This window comes from Electrona antarctica (genome assembly GCF_951216825.1).
Source record: "Electrona antarctica genome assembly, chromosome: 14".
NCBI lineage: Eukaryota > Metazoa > Chordata > Actinopteri > Myctophiformes > Myctophidae > Electrona > Electrona antarctica.
The window spans coordinates 17,106,771-17,129,270 of record NC_136795.1 but is presented as its reverse complement, the minus strand read 5'-3'; the positions used below and the strand labels follow the sequence as shown (position 1 = coordinate 17,129,270).

The window sequence follows — 22,500 nt, the reverse complement described above, 5'->3', positions numbered from 1 at the left end:
CCATCTTTCATTATGACCGTGGAGTAACATTATAAGATCAGATTTCTTCTTTTCTTTCTTTAATTTTTATCCCACGATTTTTGTAACACATTTTGTTCACCCATGTGTTAATTGTCTAATGTAATCCTGGGCACTACACTGGCCTCATGCTTCCTTCAATACAAGAGGAGTCCAAGCCACTTCTTTTCACCTGACAGGGGGGAGTTTCCCTGGTTGGACGTGGCGCGTTATTCCAACCAGTTCCTTTAACCTCCATCAGGTGCCCCGGCTGGCCAGGGGGAGGCAGTTTTAGAGACCAGGATTACTGCATGTTTTTGTGAGGGTACTACCTGCCCTAGGGGACAAGGGGGGAACATGTAAACTCCACACAGAAAGGCCATTTCGCCAACCGCACCTAGGGTATGGGCACTGATGACGTGGAGGAGTGAACACGCACCCAGCGCCAACAGCGTCCCCAGCGGGAAGTGAACCCAGGACATAAGATCAGATTCATATCAAGATGGAATTAACTCAATCATGATCTAAATTAAAAAAAGATGATTTGTTAGATTAAGTGTTAATCAAGGTTAATTCAATCCTGAACATTCGTTAACCTAGTAGGGTCAATCAATTATGAGGGGAACATTGTCCATTATAATAACCATTCTACAACAGGGTGTCATTAGTAGAAATCTTCCATAGCTGTTAATTGGTTTTTTTCTCACAGCCACTCTGTCAGGGGTCAGGGGTCCGCTCATAATCCTGACATCTCATAATTCCCCGCGTTAGGTTAGTGTGAGGTTAGGGTCAGGGATAAGGTTAGTTATAATGGGGCCAGTCGGACCAACAGATCGTCGGAATTGACATTTTGTCAACACATTTAAATGTATAACTGTTAATGATCATTTGATGAAAGGTTTTATATAATGTTATGTCATGTACAAACACAGCAGCTTTGGAGAGGAGAGAACATCCTGGCAAATGATGCTCATGACATCTCCATGAGGGAAGAACGGCTTCAGGGACAACATATATAGACAAATCCACGGAGCTGTTCCCTGTAGGCCAGCTGTATGTAATACGACACGTCAACACCGCAGCTACAGTATGATTGTGCCCAAGGCAGCCTGCATGGCTTTGTCTATAGGGAACATGGCCATAACAGTATAGAGAAACTTGCTGTGCCTGTTTCTAGCCAATATGCCAAATCATGCGATAAGAGCAGTGTGACTTTTTAGCTCTCCCACAGTATAACAAGTAAGACACGCGAACGCGGGAAGCGAACGCAGCTCGTAAATTGCAAAAACAACAATTAGAATAAATTACGTATTTTTTTAAGGTTTTTTTAAGTTCTTTTTTTTGTGTTTTTTAAGATTTTTTTTTAAGTTAAAAAAGTTTTTTTTCAAGTTTTTCCTTTTAAAGTTTTTCCTTTTTAAGTTTTTTTTTTAAGTTAAGTTTTTTTTAAGTTTTGTGTGTGTGTGTGCGTGCGTGCGTGCGTGCGTGCGTGCATGCGTGCGTGTGTGTGTGTGTGTGTGTGTGTGCGTGCATGTGTGTGTGTTTTTGTGTGTGATACAGCTGCGCCCTCTGGTGGTGGGCGGGTGGTGTTACAGCGTGACACACACACACACAGACACACAGACAGACAGACAGACATGATCTGCTGGGTCTCATAGTAAATGCTCACTGCGTTCGCAATTATATTCTTATATTTTATTTTTCTTAGAATGTGGAATTGAAGTGGATGGTAATGGCGGAGAAGGAGAAGGAGTGCCTGATTGAAAGTCACGTCCAGCTTGACGGAAAAAGTCCTTGCAGTGTGAAGCGGTGCACGTTAAGAGCTACAGGCTGCTATAGTAAAACTGAGAGACAGAAACCTCTTTCTGATCTTTGTGATGGAGAAACATTTTTTTAAGGAGGAAGAAGGCACCAGTGGTCCCAAAGGAGACATACTGGGAACCCATTCTCCTTTGTTTTTGCCTCTGGGGCACCAGTGCCACACTCACAGAAGTACATTGCGCCTATGCGTAATCGAACTTGTCGTCTGCATTTACCCACTCTAACAATTAGGAATGAATAATGAATTCTATTAATACAGTGCCTGAGGAGCAGTTATAAGGGGTAAATTGTCTTGCTCAGGGACATTTCGACACAGATTGGTGGGTGAGCCGAGGGGCTGGTTGCCCCTCGGCGACCTTATGATTCACCAACAGCCTAGTCTCTAGTCTCTATACCCACTCAGCTACACCCACAGTAGGTAACAATGTGAAGGGTTTCAGAAAACAAACAAACAAAAACTAAAAAATAACAGCAAAGCAGAAGACGAGACTGACACCATCAGAGACAGAATGCTGATGTTTACAGCAAAGGTGCATGTGTGCCCTCTAGGCTGGATACTGTAGTAGATTCTTGTTTGAGGAAACGCGTGGTGTAAGTATCTTCACCTGCCAATGTTTTTCATGTCACCATAGGAAAGGTTTTGTTTTATGTCCCTATAATGTATTTTCTAATAAACACACATACGGTTTAAGTATTCTGGGAGGCTGAGAGAGACAGAGAGGCAGAGACAGGGACACACCGTACCTTTCTTTGGGACACACCGTACCTTTCTTTGGGACACACCGTACCTTTCTTTGAAGAAGCGTCGGAAGCCAAAGGCGGTGAGCTTGAGAATAGACTCCAGTACAAAACAGGAGGTGAAGAAATAGTTACAGTACTTCAGGGCGAGATCAAGGGACTAGAGAGAGAGAGAGAGAGAGAGAGAGAGAGAGAGAGAGAGAGAGAGAGAGAATCATAACGGTTTGGAAATACTACCATTATTTGTAGAATAGAATTGTGCATCTAGAGGCAAAACAATAAACATTGCAGAATCTACTGTAGTTCCCACTACACACTTGGATGCACACGCATATGCTTGCACCGTGCATGTGTGTACGGACACATATATAGGCCTACAAACAACCACTGTCGAGGCAGTCGACAGGGCATACTTCTTTGTATTTTGTCATGCAATTATTACTAAAAAACCTTTAATTGGGATGTTCATAATTTTCATATTACCATATCTGGTAGTGATGATGTATTATGGTTGTCTTGAACAAACTAATTAAAGTGACTGATTTTAGTGCTTCAGCAAGGCTTTATTATATCTGTGATACAAAACAAATCTAATTCATGCATTTGCTCTCTGAGCTCAAGCTCAACTTTGTGTTACTGCATTACAAATTACAAATAATAATAGGACCCATCAGTGTATTTTGTAACTTAGTTGCCTGGCCATCCCTTGCAATGCATAGGATGTTTGTTATACGGTCCATATACATGAACACGATTTTATTATTGTATGGTAGTCATCCTTTACGAACACATCAGTGGTTGCATTGTATACGGTACATGCTGCGCGAAGTGAGACGGGAAGATGAGCTTATTATATGATATATCAAGGACCATGATCATAGAACTATACATTTCCGATCCGGGAGCTATACAGTACCTCTGTGTCTCATTAGTTGTTGTGTGTACATGGAGCAACACACTGTAAATGATACGTAGCTGGCGGAGTTTGTTCAGTCAAGTATACTCGAGAGGTAAATATGCTGCAGTACTATCAGCTGACCAATTGGGCGGGGTATTTATATCTATTCTCATTCTATAATAAATATTTGTTCAATCTATTAGTGAGTTTATCTGACTGAATTATTATTATTTTTCACACACACAGAGAGAGCTTACACGGGGCTGGTCGTAGTGCTCCAGGGACATGGTGATGACGTTGATGCAGATGATGAAGGTGATGGTGAGGTCCAGGTAGTGGTTGGTGCACAGCGTGTGGACCATCAGGCGCACGGTGCCGTAGTTGGCGAAGTAGGGCAGCTTCTGGGCCTCTGGCAGGGTGACAGGGTGACAGGGTGACAGGGTGGTGACAGGGAGCAGAAAACACAGTCAAGAAGCCTGCTGGACATGATGATATGAGACATGTAGAACAATATAACAGATATCCATTATTTTAAAAAAAATGTTTTTAATAATTAAATTATCTGTCATACTTGCCCATGTGCAATTTTTGTTTGCAAAGCCTAAAAGACAATGTCAAAAAACCACTTAAATAGTTTTGTTTGACAATTAATCGTCCTTTCAAAGTGAAATGGCATGATCAGCCATAGACACCTACAGCAAAAAGAATAAAGGCGCCTGAGCAACTCAAACACATGAAAGCGTTTTTAATTGAAGGTATTGAAGTACAAAAGATGTTGTTTTTCAATGTCAGTGGTACACAGTGGTGGAAAAAGTATTCACATTTTGTACTTAATTAAAAGTACCAATACTGCAGTTCCGAAATAAGAGAATTCCGCACACTGTCTTCACTTAGGTTGGTTTTTATTGCAACGTTTCGGTCGTCAGACCTTCATCAGATGCCTGATGAAGCCTGATGAAGGTCTGACGACCGAAACGTTGCAATAAAAAACAACCTAAGTGAAGACAGTGTGCGGGATTCTCTTTTTTCTACCTATCAGTTTTCCTGTTATCCGACGCACCTGTCCTTTGTAGGTGTGCAGAAGGACTTTTTCGTATAAAAATATTTTGGAAAATAGCAGATCCGCAAGCTCACAATTGGCTATTTTCAAACGGCCGAAATATACAGGTATTTAGAGTTATAGGGGTTAATGCATGGTTTGTATTATCAAAATCTACAAAGTAACTAGTAACATTTTCATTATAATTGTAGTGGGGTAAAAAGTATAATATTTGCCTCTGATATATAGTGGAGTAGAAGTAAAAGTACTGAAACTGGAAATACTCCAGTAAAGTAAAAAAGAAAAGAAAAACTACAGTACTTGCATCTGTATTTAGTTACTTTCCACCAGTGGTGGTACATCTCCATCAGGTCATAACTGTCCTGAGGAAGGTGCACCTCTCACATCACTGGTCATAACTGGCCTGAGGAAGGTGCACCACTCACATCACTGGTCATAACTGGCCTGAGGAAGGTGCACCACTCACATCACTGGTCATAACTGGCCTGAGGAAGGTGCACCACTCACATCACTGGTCATAACTGTCCTGAGGAAGGTGCACCACTCACATCACTGGTCATAACTGGCCTGAGGAAGGTGCACCACTCACATCACTGGTCATAACTGTCCTGAGGAAGGTGCACCACTCACATCACTGGTCATAACTGGCCTGAGGAAGGTGCACCTCTCACATCACTGGTCATAACTGTCCTGAGGAAGGTGCACCACTCACATCACTGGTCATAACTGGCCTGAGGAAGGTGCACCACTCACATCACTGGTCATAACTGGCCTGAGGAAGGTGCACCACTCACATCACTGGTCATAACTGTCCTGAGGAAGGTGCACCACTCACATCACAATTCATCCTGAGGAAGGTGCACCACTCACATCACTGGTCATAACTGTCCTGAGGAAGGTGCACCACTCACATCACTGGTCATAACTGTCCTGAGGAAGGTGCACCACTCACATCACAATTCATCCTGAGGAAGGTGCACCACTCACATCACTGGTCATAACTGGCCTGAGGAAGGTGCACCACTCACATCACTGGTCATAACTGTCCTGAGGAAGGTGCACCACTCACATCACAATTCATCCTGAGGAAGGTGCACCACTCACATCACTGGTCATAACTGGCCTGAGGAAGGTGCACCACTCACATCACTGGTCATAACTGTCCTGAGGAAGGTGCACCACTCACATCACTGGTCATAACTGTCCTGAGGAAGGTGCACCACTCACATCACTGGTCATAACTGGCCTGAGGAAGGTGCACCACTCACATCACTGGTCATAACTGGCCTGAGGAAGGTGCACCTCTCACATCACTGGTCATAACTGTCCTGAGGAAGGTGCACCACTCACATCACTGGTCATAACTGTCCTGAGGAAGGTGCACCACTCACATCACAATTCATCCTGAGGAAGGTGCACCACTCACATCACTGGTCATAACTGTCCTGAGGAAGGTGCACCACTCACATCACTGGTCATAACTGGCCTGAGGAAGGTGCACCACTCACATCACTGGTCATAACTGGCCTGAGGAAGGTGCACCACTCACATCACTGGTCATAACTGTCCTGAGGAAGGTGCACCACTCACATCACAATTCATCCTGAGGAAGGTGCACCACTCACATCACTGGTCATAACTGGCCTGAGGAAGGTGCACCACTCACATCACTGGTCATAACTGTCCTGAGGAAGGTGCACCACTCACATCACTGGTCATAACTGTCCTGAGGAAGGTGCACCACTCACATCACTGGTCATAACTGGCCTGAGGAAGGTGCACCACTCGCATCACAATTCTGCCATCTTCTGTACTTGAATAGAAAGGCTTCAATTTGTTCGAGTTGCTCCAGTGCTTTGTTCTTTCTTCTGTATTGTACAGTATAACTATTGCACATAAGAAGAAATTATTTCCCACCAGCGCGGTCATCCGACTAGACTACAGTGCAGCTTTGATCGTGGTGTGTGTTGGTGTTTAAAGGCCACGCAGGCAGAGCTGGCAGTTCAATCAGCTTCTGACGGCCGTAGCTGAGTGGGTAGAGATACTAGAGAAAGAGGCCGTCTGGGAATACCACGATCGGCGGTTCGACCCTCGGCTCGACCAGTCTACTTGTCTAGGTGTCCCTGACCACTTAACTCCGAGTCCTAACAGCTGGGTGAAGCTTCAAAAGCTTCAATGTCCCCTCCCACAGGGAGCAGGATATAGTTCTATGGTTATTGGTGTAAAGTAACATTTGTAGGCAGAAGAAAATGCTCACAGGTGTAACTGTGCTGCACACTCTACCTCTAGATGTGCACGTTATTTTCTGCCAGAACTGGCATCTTGTCGTGATTTGTCATTCTGTACCTCTATTTTGAAATAATGTTCTAGTGTGTTTCTGTTGCCCTGTTTTTGCCAGCCTGTGTTAGCCTGTGAATAGCAAGTAAACCTGTTTGTATGCAATCTGCTGAACCTGCCTGCAAGTTCTTCAGTTTTGTGTGTTTCCTGTGCTCCCGCAGCACTCTGTCAAGGTGGGAAACTTGGTTTTCCACTTTGAACATTGCCTGCATTTTCATGCTTGCACCCGACAGAATAATCCAACCACATCAAACCCAGCAGGAAGGTTATGTTTTCTTCTTTGATTATGCACCGTTTGAGCGAGCCATGGAGGCCATTTTGCCACGGCAGATGTTTCATTGCCTGCCCTTGAAAAAACTGTTTGAGGATTAACTTTATAAGGCAACTTATGCTATACACCGTTACCAAGGTGAGTGGAGGAGAGCCCCAAGCCAAATGGACCATTTCCATTTGTTGCTCTTGGTCTCTGTGTCTCATTGAATGTCCCTGTCTGCCTGTTAGTTTATCAGTCTTTGACTCTTTAGTTTTGTATTGAGTTGTACTTGAAATGTGTACTGTAATTCTGCAAACTGTTAATAAATCAATCAATCAAAAGCTGTCTGCATGTCCTCTCCTGTCCATTTGTGTCTTCATGAGTCTCACAACTGCCTGTGTTAGGTTAAGTTATTTGGTTTGTCGCTACGCCTGCATGCCCATTCGTGTCTGGTCTGTCTATACTCATTGCGAACGAAGTGAGCACTAACTATAGAAGCTGGTGTGTGTGTGTGTGTGTGTGTGTGTGTGTGTGTGTGTGTGTGTGTGTGTGTGTGTGTGTGTGTGTGTCAGACTGCCACAACAGCTTCGTTCGCTTCCCGCGTTTACGCGTCTTACTTGTTACTGTGCTCTGCTCTGGTCTGTTTCCATATGACTGCCACTTACATGAGTTGTCTGTCTCCCCATCTGTCTCTGTCTCTGTTCGCCTCACTTTTCGGAAACCTGTTTTTGTTCCACCTTTGCCATCTGTTCTATTTCTCGAGTCATTCTTGTCATTCTGTACTTTTATTTGAAACGAATGACACATACAGTGCTGCACAGAAGGACTATTCAAAATATCAAAAGTAGCAGATTGACAAGGTTAATACTTTTGACTGCTTGTCGATCTGCTACTTTTGAGTGACACTGTAGTATGATCAAGTAGGGCATTCATTTACACAAAATGGAGATAAGAGGTTTCTAGGAAAGTTGCATGGCCTACCTGGGATTCAAACCCAGGAGACCAAATTTCAACCGCTCATCCAATGGAATCCCGGCTTGGCCAGGGGAGATACTTCTATGTACGAGCTTTAGGCAGGGCTACTTGTCAACTAGTAGGTATCCTATCCGGCACTAGGGTCAACAATTCTCAATGCCAAAGAGACTCCTTCCATCCACTGCAGATGAGCTAGTCGTATTGTATAACAAACGCCATCATACATTAGTTTAAATTATGTTATTCAATCAAATAAGTTCTGTATTGCAGCTTTTAATATACGGGTCTTATTTTCGAAGAAAAAAAAAGCTCTCTTTTTGAATTAACTCTGTTTGATCCTGTCGGAATGAAATAAGATAAAGCGTTATTGATCCCCGGGGGCAAACTCAGGAATGAAATTGTGTCCAGACAAGGACAGACAGATTAAAGTTAATGCCTGTCATTTATCTCCCCTCTCTTCTATATCCATCATTCTTTGCACCTGTTCTGTTCTCTGATCTCCATCATCAGCTCCTCCACTGCCCTCCTTGACCTTCCCACTCCACTTCCCCTCCAATTATGCGTCGTTTGCCAAAAGATTGTCTCTTTTTAACGAGGCAAGCTCTAAATCAAAAAGTATGTGACAGCAACTGCATGAAATGTATGAGTGTGTGCGCAGTGTGTGTGTGTGTGTGTGTGTGTGTGTGTGTGTGTGTGTGTGTGTGTGTGCGTGCGTGCGTGCGTGACACACGGCAGTTTTGCGTGACACACGGCAACGTATGGCATTCATTTGGGAAAAGAAAAACACATTAAAAGATTAAGTTGGAGATAAAAGGTTAGGTTTCTGCCTGACAGTAACAATATGTGCGTGCGTGCGTTTGCGCATGCATGGGTGTGTGCTCCACCCTCGTGTCCCCCTCCCTCCCTCTTACTCCTTCTCTTCTTCTCCATGCGCCGCTGGCGCTTCTCCTCGCGCCGCTTGGCCTCCTCCACCTCCTGGTTCTGCCGGCACTTGTGGAAGTTCTCCACCACCACGCCCACAAACATGTTGAGCACGAAGAAGCTCACGATGAGCAGGAAGGAGATGAAGTACAGCAGCATCCACGGGTCGTTGTTGGTCACCGGCTGTAGGGGGGGGGGGGGGGGGGGGGGTGGAGAGAGCAGCAGGAGAACGTAACAACAAGAGGGAATGAATGAGGGGAGGGAAGAGAGAAGGGGGGAGGGGGGTGAGAGAACAACAGAGAGGTTTGGGTATTTTAGCCATTGCTATCCAACCTGCTTGTTATGATAATCACACGTACAGTTGTTGTTCTTTTCTTTTTTGCGCATTTTTTTATACTTAAGATACTGTAGAAATATACACCCTATAGGCGAGTGATATAGGCTACATATGCATGTTTATATCAGAGGCAAAGGAAGGACAGAAAGGAGGAGGGAGAGACATGCAACACAGGTCTCCATGAAGCAGAAATCGAACCAGTGACGTCGAGGTTGACGTCGCACTATCCAGTCACCTATAGCTGTCGGTGGGGCTCCGCACAAAGCAGCCAGACTCTGCAGTCAATTCGCCAGAACAGCTGCTTCAGTGGAAGCAATGTACAGGGAACTTACACGTAGAATAAAACAAATAAAAACGGATATATGGGGTAGGTTAAGCGGTACAGCCAGTGTCTATATGTCTACATGATGAATTTTGGCATTTAATTGCTGTCTGGACACACAGAGTCATAACTGTACCAATTAAGAGCCCAGTAGGCCTATATGTAGGGAAGAGTGCTGTCGCCGTCTACACATATAATGTTCCTAGATGCATTTATCTTCTTTTCCCACATATGAATACAGTCCCTATCCTATAATCATTCTTTACAGTACAGTATGTCATATGTGCCCTTTTGCGTTACACTCTAGCACCTCATGTGACATTTACATTTACCTGTGACATTTCTACCCATACAATATTCATATATGCGTACAGTACGTGTCTGCCACTTTAGATGAACTCACCATTTAAATATGAGTCTATAATGAATTCAGATCTAGCATATTGTAAAACTTGTATTTAATGTGTTACCTGTTGGTCCACCGCTACAGCGTCCAGCCCATGGTACATGATGTTGACCCAACCGTCCTTAGAGGCCAGCACAAACAGTGACATGAGAGCCTGGGTACAGAGAGGGAGAACAACTCACTATTATTCATATTATATGATTCTGTATGTGCAGCTGTTAAAGACTAGGTTTGCTGATTTTAAGCCTATATATAATTTTTATATACCTAAACCTATAACATGTACGCACAAATTCGAGATTAATATACCTTCTGTCATGTAAATGTAAGTTCAGTCAGATAACTCACGAATAGATTTAAACAATATTTATTGTAGAATGAGAATACAACCCCCCATGGGGAACATAAATAACATAACAACAACAACCAGGAACCATAAGCAGAAGGAAGGAGCATGCAGTCTAGGGAGCTTAAGTAGCCCGCCCAATTGGTCAGCTGACTGCCACATCAGCGAATGACATGTGGGTCTTGCACACACTGAATACACCCACATAGTAATACAGCATATTAACCCCTTGAGTATATGAATGCGCCCTTGAGCACAGCATGAAACCCCTCGAGTATATCTGACTGAACTAACTCTGCAAGCTATATACGTATCATTTCTGCCGACAAGTGACAAGGGAAGATTCAAAATCAACGTTTAAACAAGTGCATCTGTGTTTAACTCATTCATCTTGACTGAAATGTTTTTTTAGCTGTCCTGTAAAATGTGCAGCTGTGGAATACAGTATTTGCTGAGGGTCACAATGTTTAAATGCTACGCGTCAGTGATTTTGAGTCGAAAGAGCTTATTTTAAATACTCTATCTGGTTCTGTTAGGGCCCCTATGATAGCATTGTGTATGCAACAGCTGCATAGAGAAGAGAAATGGTTAAGAAATTAAGTAATCACATAACAGATCGACATGGTAGAAACAACATGGAAATGTGTGCCCAGATTGATTTAAAAAAATCGCACCCGTGTGAAGTGAGGGGCTCTAATATATTAAAGTCTAACTCATGTTGATTAGCTGATGTAATGGTGATGTAAAACAAACGGTGCCAAGACAAACATTAAATGCCATTAAGAATAAAGAGTCAATATGACGTAATGAGGGACAATATGACGTAAACTTTCCCTCAAAAAAGGAAAGAAATATCATTTAAGGCTTCCTGAGTCATCACTGACCTGTCCCAGATTGTCAAAGTTGTACTTGTGGTGGACCCACTTGTGGTTGGATAGCAGGCAGTCAGACTTGTTGGTGACGTTCTTCACGTCCAGGCCATTGCAGTAGAAGAATTTGCCTTTGAACAGCTGACAGCAGGAAGACAAGCAAAACAACAAACAGGACAACAGGACACAATTTGATGTTGTTAGTTGAAATCAGCCAAAGAGGCTATTTACAGTACAGTACAGTACACCCCACCAAGGTAATGTAATAATAATAATAATAATATTTGGGATTTATATAGCGCTTTTCATGACACTCAAAGACGCTTTACGTGTTGGGGCCAGGGGGGGGGGAAGAAGAAAAAGGACAACTTTATTAGAAAAAACAATTATAAGAATCAAACCAATAAAACAGTGCATATAACAAGTTTTAAAAATAATAGTAATGAAATTAGATGACAGGAGAGAGAGAGAGAGAGAGAGAGAGAGAGAGAGAGAGAGAGAGAGAGAGAGAGAGAGAGAGAGAGAGAGAGAGAGAGAGAGAGAGAGAGAGAGAGAGAGAGAGAGAGACTTCAGACACACTGTACATGCAGTCTGCAGGGTTCCTACTACTGTACCTGCACCCCCAGGATGCCGAAGATGATGAAGAAAGCACAGCAGATGAGCACAATGTTTCCTATGGGTTTCAGAGAGGTGATGAGGGTCTCCACCACCAGCTTCAGGCCTGGAGCCCTGCTGATCACCCTGTGTGAAGATGATGAAGAAAGCACAGCAGATGAGCACAATGTTTCCTATGGGCTTCAGAGAGGTGATGAGGGTCTCCACCACCAGCTTCAGGCCTGGAGCCCTGCTGATCACCCTGTATGTGTGTGGAGGGAGGGGGGATTCATCAACGTCAATGAAAAGGTTTTGTGCCAGGGACACCCAGAACTGAAGATTTGTGTTAAAAAAAATCACACCCGTGTGAACTGAGTGGTGTAAGGTTTTATATAGCATGATCAGCTGTGGTCTGACGTAATGTCTAATGTAATGAAATAAGGTAAGGTATTATGTAGCCTGATCAGCTCTGATCTGACGTAATGAAATCACACCCGGATGTGATTTCACAACTGGCCTTTTCTGTGCAGAGAAAATGACCACGGTTGCTACGGTCATCCAGTTCACCCGGGTGTGATTTAATTACGTCAGAAATTATTTTGAACATAGCAACCATGGTCATTTTTTTATGCACACAAAAGCCAGTTGTAGGAGTGGTTTACACCACTCAAAAAAGAACACACACACTTTCAAGATTTGTAAAAAATGTTTCAATATACCCAAGCTTGCAGTGCGACACAAGGTAATTTTACAACATGGCCATGCTTTTCTCTGACAAAGCCTCCCTTGACACAGCAAAACTCTCCATAGCAATGATTTGAAAGTGTTCGCAGTTCCGATCAGACCAGACTATCAGCTACTATGTCCTTTCAATCCAACGCACAGACCGTATACTACTGTACATAATTTGGTGTTTCCACTGTTTACTATAGAGGGTGCGGGTGCTCTTATGCAACCTTGTGAGTTAATCTAGGACTTCCGGATGATAGGACACCCGGAACAGCGGCATAACAAGACGACACTTACAATATCCTCACGACGCACTCACTGTTGTGTAAAAAATAATAAAAATACAAAAATAGATAAATGCTCCATACCTGAGGGGGCGCAGTGTTCTGAGAAGCCTCAGCACTCGGAGCACTCCCAGGATCTTGGCTCCGCCCGCAATGGACACCACGATGTCGATCAGCGACACGAACACCAGGAAGCCGTCCAGAACGTTCCAGCTGCTCCGCAGGTACGCCTGCGGGCCCACGTACATACCCATGGCCACCACCTGCAGAGAGACAGACAGACAGGGTTAGACAGGTACGCCTGCGGGCCCACGTACATACCCATGGCCACCACCTGCAGAGAGACAGACAGACAGGGTTAGACACCGCCTGCGGGCCCACGTACATACCCATGGCCACCACCTGCAGAGAGACAGACAAGACAGGGTTAGACACCGCCTGCGGGCCCACGTACATACCCATGGACACCACCTGCAGAGAGACAGACAGACAGGGTTAGACAGGTACGCCTGCGGGCCCACATACATACCCATGGCCACCACCTGCAGAGAGACAGACAGACAGGGTTAGACAGGTACACCTGCAGAGAGACAGACAGACAGGGTTAGACAGGTACACCTGCAGAGAGACAGACAGACAGGGTTAGACACCGCCTGCGGGCCCACGTACATACCCATGGACACCACCTGCAGAGAGACAGACAGACAGGGTTAGACAGGTACGCCTGCGGGCCCACGTACATACCCATGGACACCACCTGCAGAGAGACAGACAGACAGGGTTAGACAGGTACGCCTGCAGGCCCACGTACATTACATACCCAAGGTGTCTTCGGTGTACAGCACTGATATGAATCACACACAGACACATGGACATAAAGTGATATGGAAGGACAAAAGCATGGAGAACACACACACACACACACACACACACACACACACACACACACACACACACACACACACACACACACACACACACACACACACACACACACACACACACACACACACACACACACACACACACACACACACACACACACACACACACTTTGAGAGACAGAGAGACAGAGACAGAGACAGAGACAGAGACAGAGACAGAGACAGAGACAGAGACAGAGACAGACAGACAGACAGACAGACAGAGAAAGAGAGAGAGAGAGAGAGAGAGAGAGAGAGAGAGAGAGAGAGAGAGAGAGAGAGAGAGAGAGAAAGTCAAATGGAGAGAAAGAGAGAAGGATTCAGAAAAGAGTTGTCAGCAACTAAGGGCCACAACAGACAGTCTGCTGGCAACTCCTGACACTAACAAGATATGTGACACATGGTGAAATGCACACACACACACACGCGCACGCACACGCACACACACACACACACACACACACACACACACACACACACACACACACACACACACACACACACACACACACACACACACACGTGAGTGTAAGGGATGTAATGTAAGAGAGATTTGGTTTATGTCTCAACATGACCCATTGTTAATCCCTTGGTTAGGAAATAAACATTTGAAAAAAGAAGCTCAAATAAACGTTGAGTCCATAACGTCTCAATGAAGTGAGTCCGTGAGGATATTGCAAGAGAACAAGAACAGATTTTTATCGATAACATTAATAGCATTAATATAAAAAACATTTACGTAAGAAATAAACCTTGATTTTTTATTTTTTTTATTGTGACACAGATAAAAAGGAACTTAAAGTAGCCTACAGTACTCCATTGGGTCCATTGATCCAAGCCGACAGGGTTAAACCAAAGCTCCACTCTGTGCTTAATGTGTCTCATCTCTCTCATGTTACGTCGACAGCATGTGGGAGGAAATACAAGTGCTGTGTATACCATTATGCTAGTGCCCCTGCTGCTCTGCAGGTATGTACACTGCGACGCGCACGCACGCATGCACGCACGCACGCACGCACGCACGCACGCACACACGCACGCACGCACGCACCTCTGCCACAGATGGATACAGACACTGGGGTGGTCTAGTAGTGCTCGGTAAGGGGGCCGGCACGTCTGTGGCTCCTGGGCTGTCGCGATCGGTTAATAATTAATTGGGGGGGGGGGGGGGGGGTCTGTACATAATTGATAGCACACTTGTGCCATCAACGCCTTCCGCAGGAAGAAAATACCCAGGCAGCGATGGAGGCATATGATGAGACAGAGAGACAGAGAGAGAGATAGAGAAGAAGAAGACAAAGAAAAAGAAGAATACAGGGAGGTTGGAGGAGGAGAGTGAATGCAAGGCAGAGAGACAGAGGGAGGGAGGAAGGGAGGGGGGGTTGGTTGGTTGGTTGGTTGGTTGGAGATGGCCCGTGTCCTGGAGAGATTAACTATAATTAATTACAGGCCTTAATTGCTCGCCTTTGAATGTACAGACAGTGGATTGCCAAGAAGGAGCGGTGCATGTTAAGCACCGATGGGCTGAGGACCACACTTGCTCCGACGCATTACGCACATAGAATATACACAACACAGGCAATGGGGGGATTATGATAGAGAGAGAGAGAGAGAGAGAGAGAGAGAGAGAGAGAGAGAGAGAGAGAGAGAGAGAGAGAGAGAGATGGTGGAGGGTTCAGTTGGAGATGGTCCATGTCCTGGAGAGATTGCTTATTAATTACAGACCTCAATTTATAGGCCTCAAAGGCACAGAGAGGATTTAGCTAGAAGTAGTATAGTGCATGACCACTTAAACACTATTCTTAGTCAAACAGACCTGTGTTACAACTACACTTGGGGCCCAATTTTCATCAGTGGTAAACCCCTTATCCCTAAACTTCTATTTTGGAAAAACATATTGAAATTGTTCAACTAGCCGATCTACATCAACACGTTGTGAGCTTGTAGAACGGCTATTTGAACATTTCAAAAATGTATTTCAAAATAGTAAAAAAGGCAAAAAAGTTTATAGGGATAAGGGGTTTAGCACTGACGAAAATAGGGCCTTTGGACTATTTTGAGAGAGAGAGAGAGAGAGAGAGAGAGAGAGAGAGAACAGAGAAACAATACCTTGAGAGTCATCTCCGTGACGAAGATGGCAGTGAAGATGTAATTGGAGATGGTGAGGAAAACCCTTTCCTGCAGAGAGAGACAGAGAGATAAGGTTAGGGAAAGTGTACAGTACAATTTCATTTAATCAATTCATCATTCTGACAAATGCCAGCACCAAGAACCATAGTAGATACTTTCATCAAATTAAAAGACAACTCCACCATTGTTTTAACTTGATCTCTCTGTACACGTCGGTATGAATGAGAGTCATAAAAGAATATGGCCTTTACAAAGCTCTCCAGAGTCTTGTACGATGGATGACATCAGTCACCAACATAGCAGCTGAACTAGAGCTTCACTTGGCTGACATTATACCTGAGAATAATATACCATTATTCCCAATAAATATGACTATGGTGAGGTGCAGTAAAAGCAAAGAAAAAGTCTCGTTTTGTATCCTTGAGCTCAGCAAATTGACCACCGCCAATTGATTAATTGTATAGTTCACTGCCATGATCATGTCTGATTGCTGTTTGATTGCTGCTCCAATTCATTTTCAATGGGAGTCACATGGTTTGACCAAACATTTTTGTTTGATGAGGGGGGAGCAATCAGCAATCAGCAATCAAACACAAATGTTTGATTAAACCATGTGACTCCCATTGGAAAAGCATTGTGGTGGCCCAAAAAAACAAAAAAAACGACCAAACATTGCTTGATTGGTGTTTGGTACGTGTGAATGAGGCCTGAGGCCTCATTCACACAAGCTTACCAAGCTGCCCTGCATGATCTTGGGTCTCTCCAGAGCCACCGTGATGCAGTTGGAGAAGATGAACGCCAACACCACGTAGTCAAACAGCTTATGAGCTATGATGGACTGACATATCCGTCTGAACCTGATGGAGGGACAGAGGAGAGGGAGTAGAGTTAGAGACAGGAGAGGAGAGGGAGTAGAGTCAGAGACAGGAGAGGAGAGGGAGTAGAGTTAGAGACAGGAGAGGAGAGGGAGTAGAGTCAGAGACAGGAGAGGAGAGGGAGTAGAGTTAGAGACAGGAGAGGAGAGGGAGTAGAGTCAGAGACAGAGACAGGAGAGGGAGTAGAGTTAGAGACAGGAGAGGAGAGGGAGTAGAGTCAGAGACAGGAGAGGAGAGGGAGTAGAGTTAGAGAAAGGAGAGGAGAGGGAGTAGAGTTAGAGACAGGAGAGGAGAGGGAGTAGAGTCAGAGACAGGAGAGGAGAGGGAGTAGAGTCAGAGACAGGAGAGGAGAGGAGAGGGAGTAGAGTTAGAGACAGGAGAGGAGAGGGAGTAGAGTCAGAGACAGGAGAGGGATTAGAGTTAGAGACAGGAGAGGAGAGGGAGTAGAGTCAGAGACAGGAGAGGGATTAGAGTTAGAGACAGGAGAGGAGAGGGAGTAGAGTCAGAGACAGGAGAGGGATTAGAGTTAGAGACAGGAGAGGAGAGGGAGTAGAGTCAGAGACAGGAGAGGAGAGGGAGTAGAGTTAGAGACAGGAGAGGAGAGGGAGTAGAGTCAGAGACAGGAGAAGAGAGGGAGTAGAGTTAGAGACAGGAGAAGAGAGGGAGTAGAGTCAGAGACAGGAGAAGAGAGGGAGTAGAGTTAGAGACAGGAGAGGAGAGGGAGTAGACAGGAGAGGAGAGGGAGTAGAGTCAGAGACAGGAGAGGAGAGGGAGTAGAGTTAGAGACAGGAGAGGAGAGGGAGTAGAGTCAGAGACAGGAGAGGAGAGGGAGTAGAGTCAGAGACAGGAGAGGAGAGGGAGTAGAGTCAGAGACAGGAGAGGAGAGGGAGTAGAGTTAGAGACAGGAGAGGAGAGGGAGTAGAGTTAGAGACAGGAGAGGGAGTAGAGTCAGAGACAGGAGAGGAGAGGGAGTAGAGTTAGAGACAGGAGAGGAGAGGGAGTAGAGTTAGAGACAGGAGAGGAGAGGGAGTAGAGTCAGAGACCGGAGAGGAGAGGGAGTAGAGTTAGAGACAGGAGAGGAGAGGGAGTAGAGTCAGAGACAGGAGAGGATAGGGAGTAGAGTTAGAGACAGGAGAGGAGAGGGAGTAGAGTTAGAGACAGGAGAGGAGAGGGAGTAGAGTCAGAGACAGGAGAGGAGAAGGAGTAGACAGGAGAGGAGAGGGAGTAGAGTCAGAGACAGGAGATGAGAGGGAGTAGAGTTAGAGACAGGAGAGGAGAGGGAGTAGAGTCAGAGACAGGAGAGGAGAGGGAGTAGAGTCAGAGACAGGAGATGAGAGGGAGTAGAGTTAGAGACAGGAGAGGAGAGGGAGTAGAGTCAGAGACAGGAGAGGAGAGGGAGTAGAGTCAGAGACAGGAGAGGAGAGGAGAGGGAGTAGAGTTAGAGACAGGAGAGGAGAGGGAGTAGAGTCAGAGACAGGAGAGGGATTAGAGTTAGAGACAGGAGAGGAGAGGGAGTAGAGTCAGAGACAGGAGAGGGATTAGAGTTAGAGACAGGAGAGGAGAGGGAGTAGAGTCAGAGACAGGAGAGGGATTAGAGTTAGAGACAGGAGAGGGGAGGGAGTAGAGTCAGAGACAGGAGAGGAGAGGGAGTAGAGTTAGAGACAGGAGAGGAGAGGGAGTAGAGTCAGAGACAGGAGAGGAGAGGGAGTAGAGTCAGAGACAGGAGAGGAGAGGGAGTAGAGTCAGAGACAGGAGAGGAGAGGGAGTAGAGTTAGAGACAGGAGAGGAGAGGGAGTAGAGTCAGAGACAGGAGAGGAGAGGGAGTAGAGTCAGAGACAGGAGAGGAGAGGGAGTAGAGTCAGAGACAGGAGAGGAGAGGGAGTAGAGTCAGAGACAGGAGAGGAGAGGGAGTAGAGTTAGAGACAGGAGAGGGAGTAGAGTCAGAGACAGGAGAGGAGAGGGAGTAGAGTTAGAGACAGGAGAGGAGAGGGAGTAGAGTTAGAGACAGGAGAGGAGAGGGAGTAGAGTCAGAGACAGGAGAGGAGAGGGAGTAGAGTTAGAGACAGGAGAGGAGAGGGAGTAGAGTTAGAGACAGGAGAGGGAGTAGAGTCAGTCAGTCAGAGACAGGAGAGGAGAGGGAGTAGAGTCAGAGACAGGAGAGGAGAGGGAGTAGAGTCAGAGACAGGAGAGGAGAGGGAGTAGAGTCAGAGACAGGAGAGGAGAGGGAGTAGAGTCAGAGACAGGAGAGGAGAGGGAGTAGAGTCAGAGACAGGAGAGGAGAGGGAGTAGAGTTAGAGACAGGAGAGGAGAGGGAGTAGAGTCAGAGACAGGAGAGGAGAGGGAGTAGAGTCAGAGACAGGAGAGGAGAGGGAGTAGAGTTAGAGACAGGAGAGGAGAGGGAGTAGAGTTAGAGACAGGAGAGGAGAGGGAGTAGAGTCAGAGACAGGAGAGGAGAGGGAGTAGAGTCAGAGACAGGAGAGGAGAGGGAGTAGAGTCAGAGACAGAGACAGGAGAGGAGAGGGAGTAGAGTTAGAGACAGGAGAGGAGAGGAGAGGGAGTAGAGTCAGAGACAGGAGAGGAGAGGAGAGGGAGTAGAGTTAGAGACAGGAGAGGAGAAGGAGTAGACAGGAGAGGAGAGGGAGTAGAGTCAGAGACAGGAGATGAGAGGGAGTAGAGTTAGAGACAGGAGAGGAGAGGGAGTAGAGTCAGAGACAGGAGAGGAGAGGGAGTAGAGTCAGAGACAGGAGAGGAGAAGAGAGGGAGTAGAGTTAGAGACAGGAGAGGAGAGGGAGTAGAGTCAGAGACAGGAGAGGAGAAGGAGTAGACAGGAGAGGAGAGGGAGTAGAGTCAGAGACAGGAGATGAGAGGGAGTAGAGTTAGAGACAGGAGAGGAGAGGGAGTAGAGTCAGAGACAGGAGAGGAGAGGGAGTAGAGTTAGAGACAGGAGAGGAGAGGAGAGGGAGTAGAGTTAGAGACAGGAGAGGAGAGGGAGTAGAGTCAGAGACAGGAGAGGGATTAGAGTTAGAGACAGGAGAGGAGAGGGAGTAGAGTTAGAGACAGGAGAGGAGAGGAGAGGGAGTAGAGTCAGAGACAGGAGAAGAGAGGGAGTAGAGTTAGAGACAGGAGAGGAGAGGGAGTAGAGTCAGAGACAGGAGAGGAGAAGGAGTAGACAGGAGAGGAGAGGGAGTAGTCAGAGACAGGAGAGGAGAGGGAGTAGAGTTAGAGACAGGAGAGGAGAGGGAGTAGAGTCAGAGACAGGAGAGGAGAGGGAGTAGAGTCAGAGACAGGAGAGGAGAGGGAGTAGAGTCAGAGACAGGAGAGGAGAGGGAGTAGAGTTAGAGACAGGAGAGGGAGTAGAGTCAGAGACAGGAGAGGAGAGGGAGTAGAGTTAGAGACAGGAGAGGAGAGGGAGTAGAGTTAGAGACAGGAGAGGAGAGGGAGTAGAGTCAGAGACAGGAGAGGAGAGGGAGTAGAGTTAGAGACAGGAGAGGAGAGGAGAGGGAGTAGAGTCAGAGACAGGAGAGGAGAGGGAGTAGAGTCAGAGACAGGAGAGGAGAGGGAGTAGAGTCAGAGACAGGAGATGAGAGGGAGTAGAGTCAGAGACAGGAGAGGAGAGGGAGTAGAGTCAGAGACAGGAGAGGAGAGGGAGTAGAGTCAGAGACAGGAGAGGAGAGGGAGTAGAGTCAGAGACAGGAGAGGAGAGGGAGTAGAGTTAGAGACAGGAGAGGAGAGGGAGTAGAGTCAGAGACAGGAGAGGAGAGGGAGTAGAGTCAGAGACAGGAGAGGAGAGGGAGTAGAGTTAGAGACAGGAGAGGAGAGGGAGTAGAGTTAGAGACAGGAGAGGAGAGGGAGTAGAGTCAGAGACAGGAGAGGAGAGGGAGTAGAGTCAGAGACAGGAGAGGAGAGGGAGTAGAGTCAGAGACAGAGACAGGAGAGGAGAGGGAGTAGAGTTAGAGACAGGAGAGGAGAGGAGAGGGAGTAGAGTCAGAGACAGGAGAGGAGAGGGAGTAGAGTTAGAGACAGGAGAAGAGAGGGAGTAGAGTTAGAGACAGGAGAGGAGAGGGAGTAGAGTCAGAGACAGGAGAGGAGAAGGAGTAGACAGGAGAGGAGAGGGAGTAGAGTCAGAGACAGGAGATGAGAGGGAGTAGAGTTAGAGACAGGAGAGGAGAGGGAGTAGAGTCAGAGACAGGAGAGGAGAGGGAGTAGAGTCAGAGACAGGAGAGGAGAGGAGAGGGAGTAGAGTTAGAGACAGGAGAGGAGAGGGAGTAGAGTCAGAGACAGGAGAGGGATTAGAGTTAGAGACAGGAGAGGAGTGGGAGTAGAGTTAGAGACAGGAGAGGGATTAGAGTTAGAGACAGGAGAGGAGAGGGAGTAGAGTCAGAGACAGGAGAGGAGAGGGAGTAGAGTCAGAGACAGGAGAGGGATTAGAGTTAGAGACAGGAGAGGAGAGGGAGTAGAGTCCGAGACAGGAGAGGGATTAGAGTCAGAGACAGGAGAGGAGAGGGAGTAGAGTCAGAGACAGGAGAAGAGAGGGAGTAGAGTCAGAGACAGGATAGGAGAGGGAGTAGAGTCAGAGACAGGAGTGGGATTAGAGTTAGAGACAGGAGAGGAGAGGGAGTAGAGTCAGAGACAGGAGAGGAGAGGGAGTAGAGTTAGAGACAGGAGAGGAGAGGGAGTAGAGTCAGAGACAGGAGAGGAGAGGGAGTAGAGTTAGAGACAGGAGAGGAGAGGGAGTAGAGTCAGAGACAGGAGAGGAGAAGGAGTAGACAGGAGAGGAGAGGGAGTAGAGTCAGAGACAGGAGAAGAGAGGGAGTAGAGTTAGAGACAGGAGAGGAGAGGGAGTAGAGTCAGAGACAGGGGAGGAGAAGGAGTAGACAGGAGAGGAGAGGGAGTAGAGTCAGAGACAGGAGAGGAGAGGGAGTAGAGTCAGAGACAGGAGAGGAGAGGGAGTAGAGTCAGAGACAGGAGAGGGATTAGAGTTAGAGACAGGAGAGGAGAGGGAGTAGAGTCAGAGACAGGAGAGGAGAGGGAGTAGAGTCAGAGACAGGAGAGGAGAGGGAGTAGAGTCAGAGACAGGAGAGGAGAGGGAGTAGAGTCAGAGACAGGAGAGGAGAGGGAGTAGAGTCAGAGACAGGAGAGGAGAGGGAGTAGAGTCAGAGACAGAGACAGGAGAGGAGAGGGAGTAGAGTTAGAGACAGGAGAGGAGAGGAGAGGGAGTAGAGTCAGAGACAGGAGAGGAGAGGGAGTAGAGTTAGAGACAGAGACAGGAGAGGAGAGGGAGTAGAGTTAGAGACAGGTGAGGAGAGGGAGTAGAGTTAGAGACAGGAGAGGAGAGGGAGTAGAGTCAGAGACAGGAGAGGAGAGGGAGTAGAGTTAGAGACAGGAGAGGAGAGGGAGTAGAGTTAGAGACAGGAGAGGAGAGGGAGTAGAGTTAGAGACAGGAGAGGAGAGGGAGTAGAGTTAGAGACAGGAGAGGAGAGGAGAGGGAGTAGAGTCAGAGACAGGAGAGGAGAGGGAGTAGAGTTAGAGACAGGAGAGGAGAGGAGAGGGAGTAGAGTCAGAGACAGGAGAGGAGAGGGAGTAGAGTTAGAGACAGGAGAGGAGAGGGAGTAGAGTTAGAGACAGGAGAGGAGAGGAGAGGGAGTAGAGTCAGAGACAGGAGAGGAGAGGGAGTAGAGTCAGAGACAG

At 46.6% G+C, this 22,500-nt stretch overlaps 1 protein-coding gene across 1 annotated transcript in view; it reads right to left on the bottom strand.

Moving 5' to 3' along the window:
- Positions 1-22,500, bottom strand: part of LOC306936104 (voltage-dependent T-type calcium channel subunit alpha-1I-like) — a 363,333-nt gene that overhangs the window by 40,164 nt on the left and 300,669 nt on the right. Inside the window, exons 24-32 of the mRNA XM_079519541.1 lie at positions 16,671-16,794; positions 15,917-15,985; positions 12,969-13,147; positions 11,892-12,018; positions 11,293-11,418; positions 10,127-10,216; positions 8,988-9,180; positions 3,709-3,860; positions 2,604-2,713 (exon numbers count right to left, since the gene is read on the bottom strand). Of these exons, the coding sequence (XP_079375667.1) occupies positions 2,604-2,713; positions 3,709-3,860; positions 8,988-9,180; positions 10,127-10,216; positions 11,293-11,418; positions 11,892-12,018; positions 12,969-13,147; positions 15,917-15,985; positions 16,671-16,794 (1,170 nt within the window). The remainder of the gene's footprint in view (positions 1-2,603; positions 2,714-3,708; positions 3,861-8,987; positions 9,181-10,126; positions 10,217-11,292; positions 11,419-11,891; positions 12,019-12,968; positions 13,148-15,916; positions 15,986-16,670; positions 16,795-22,500) is intronic.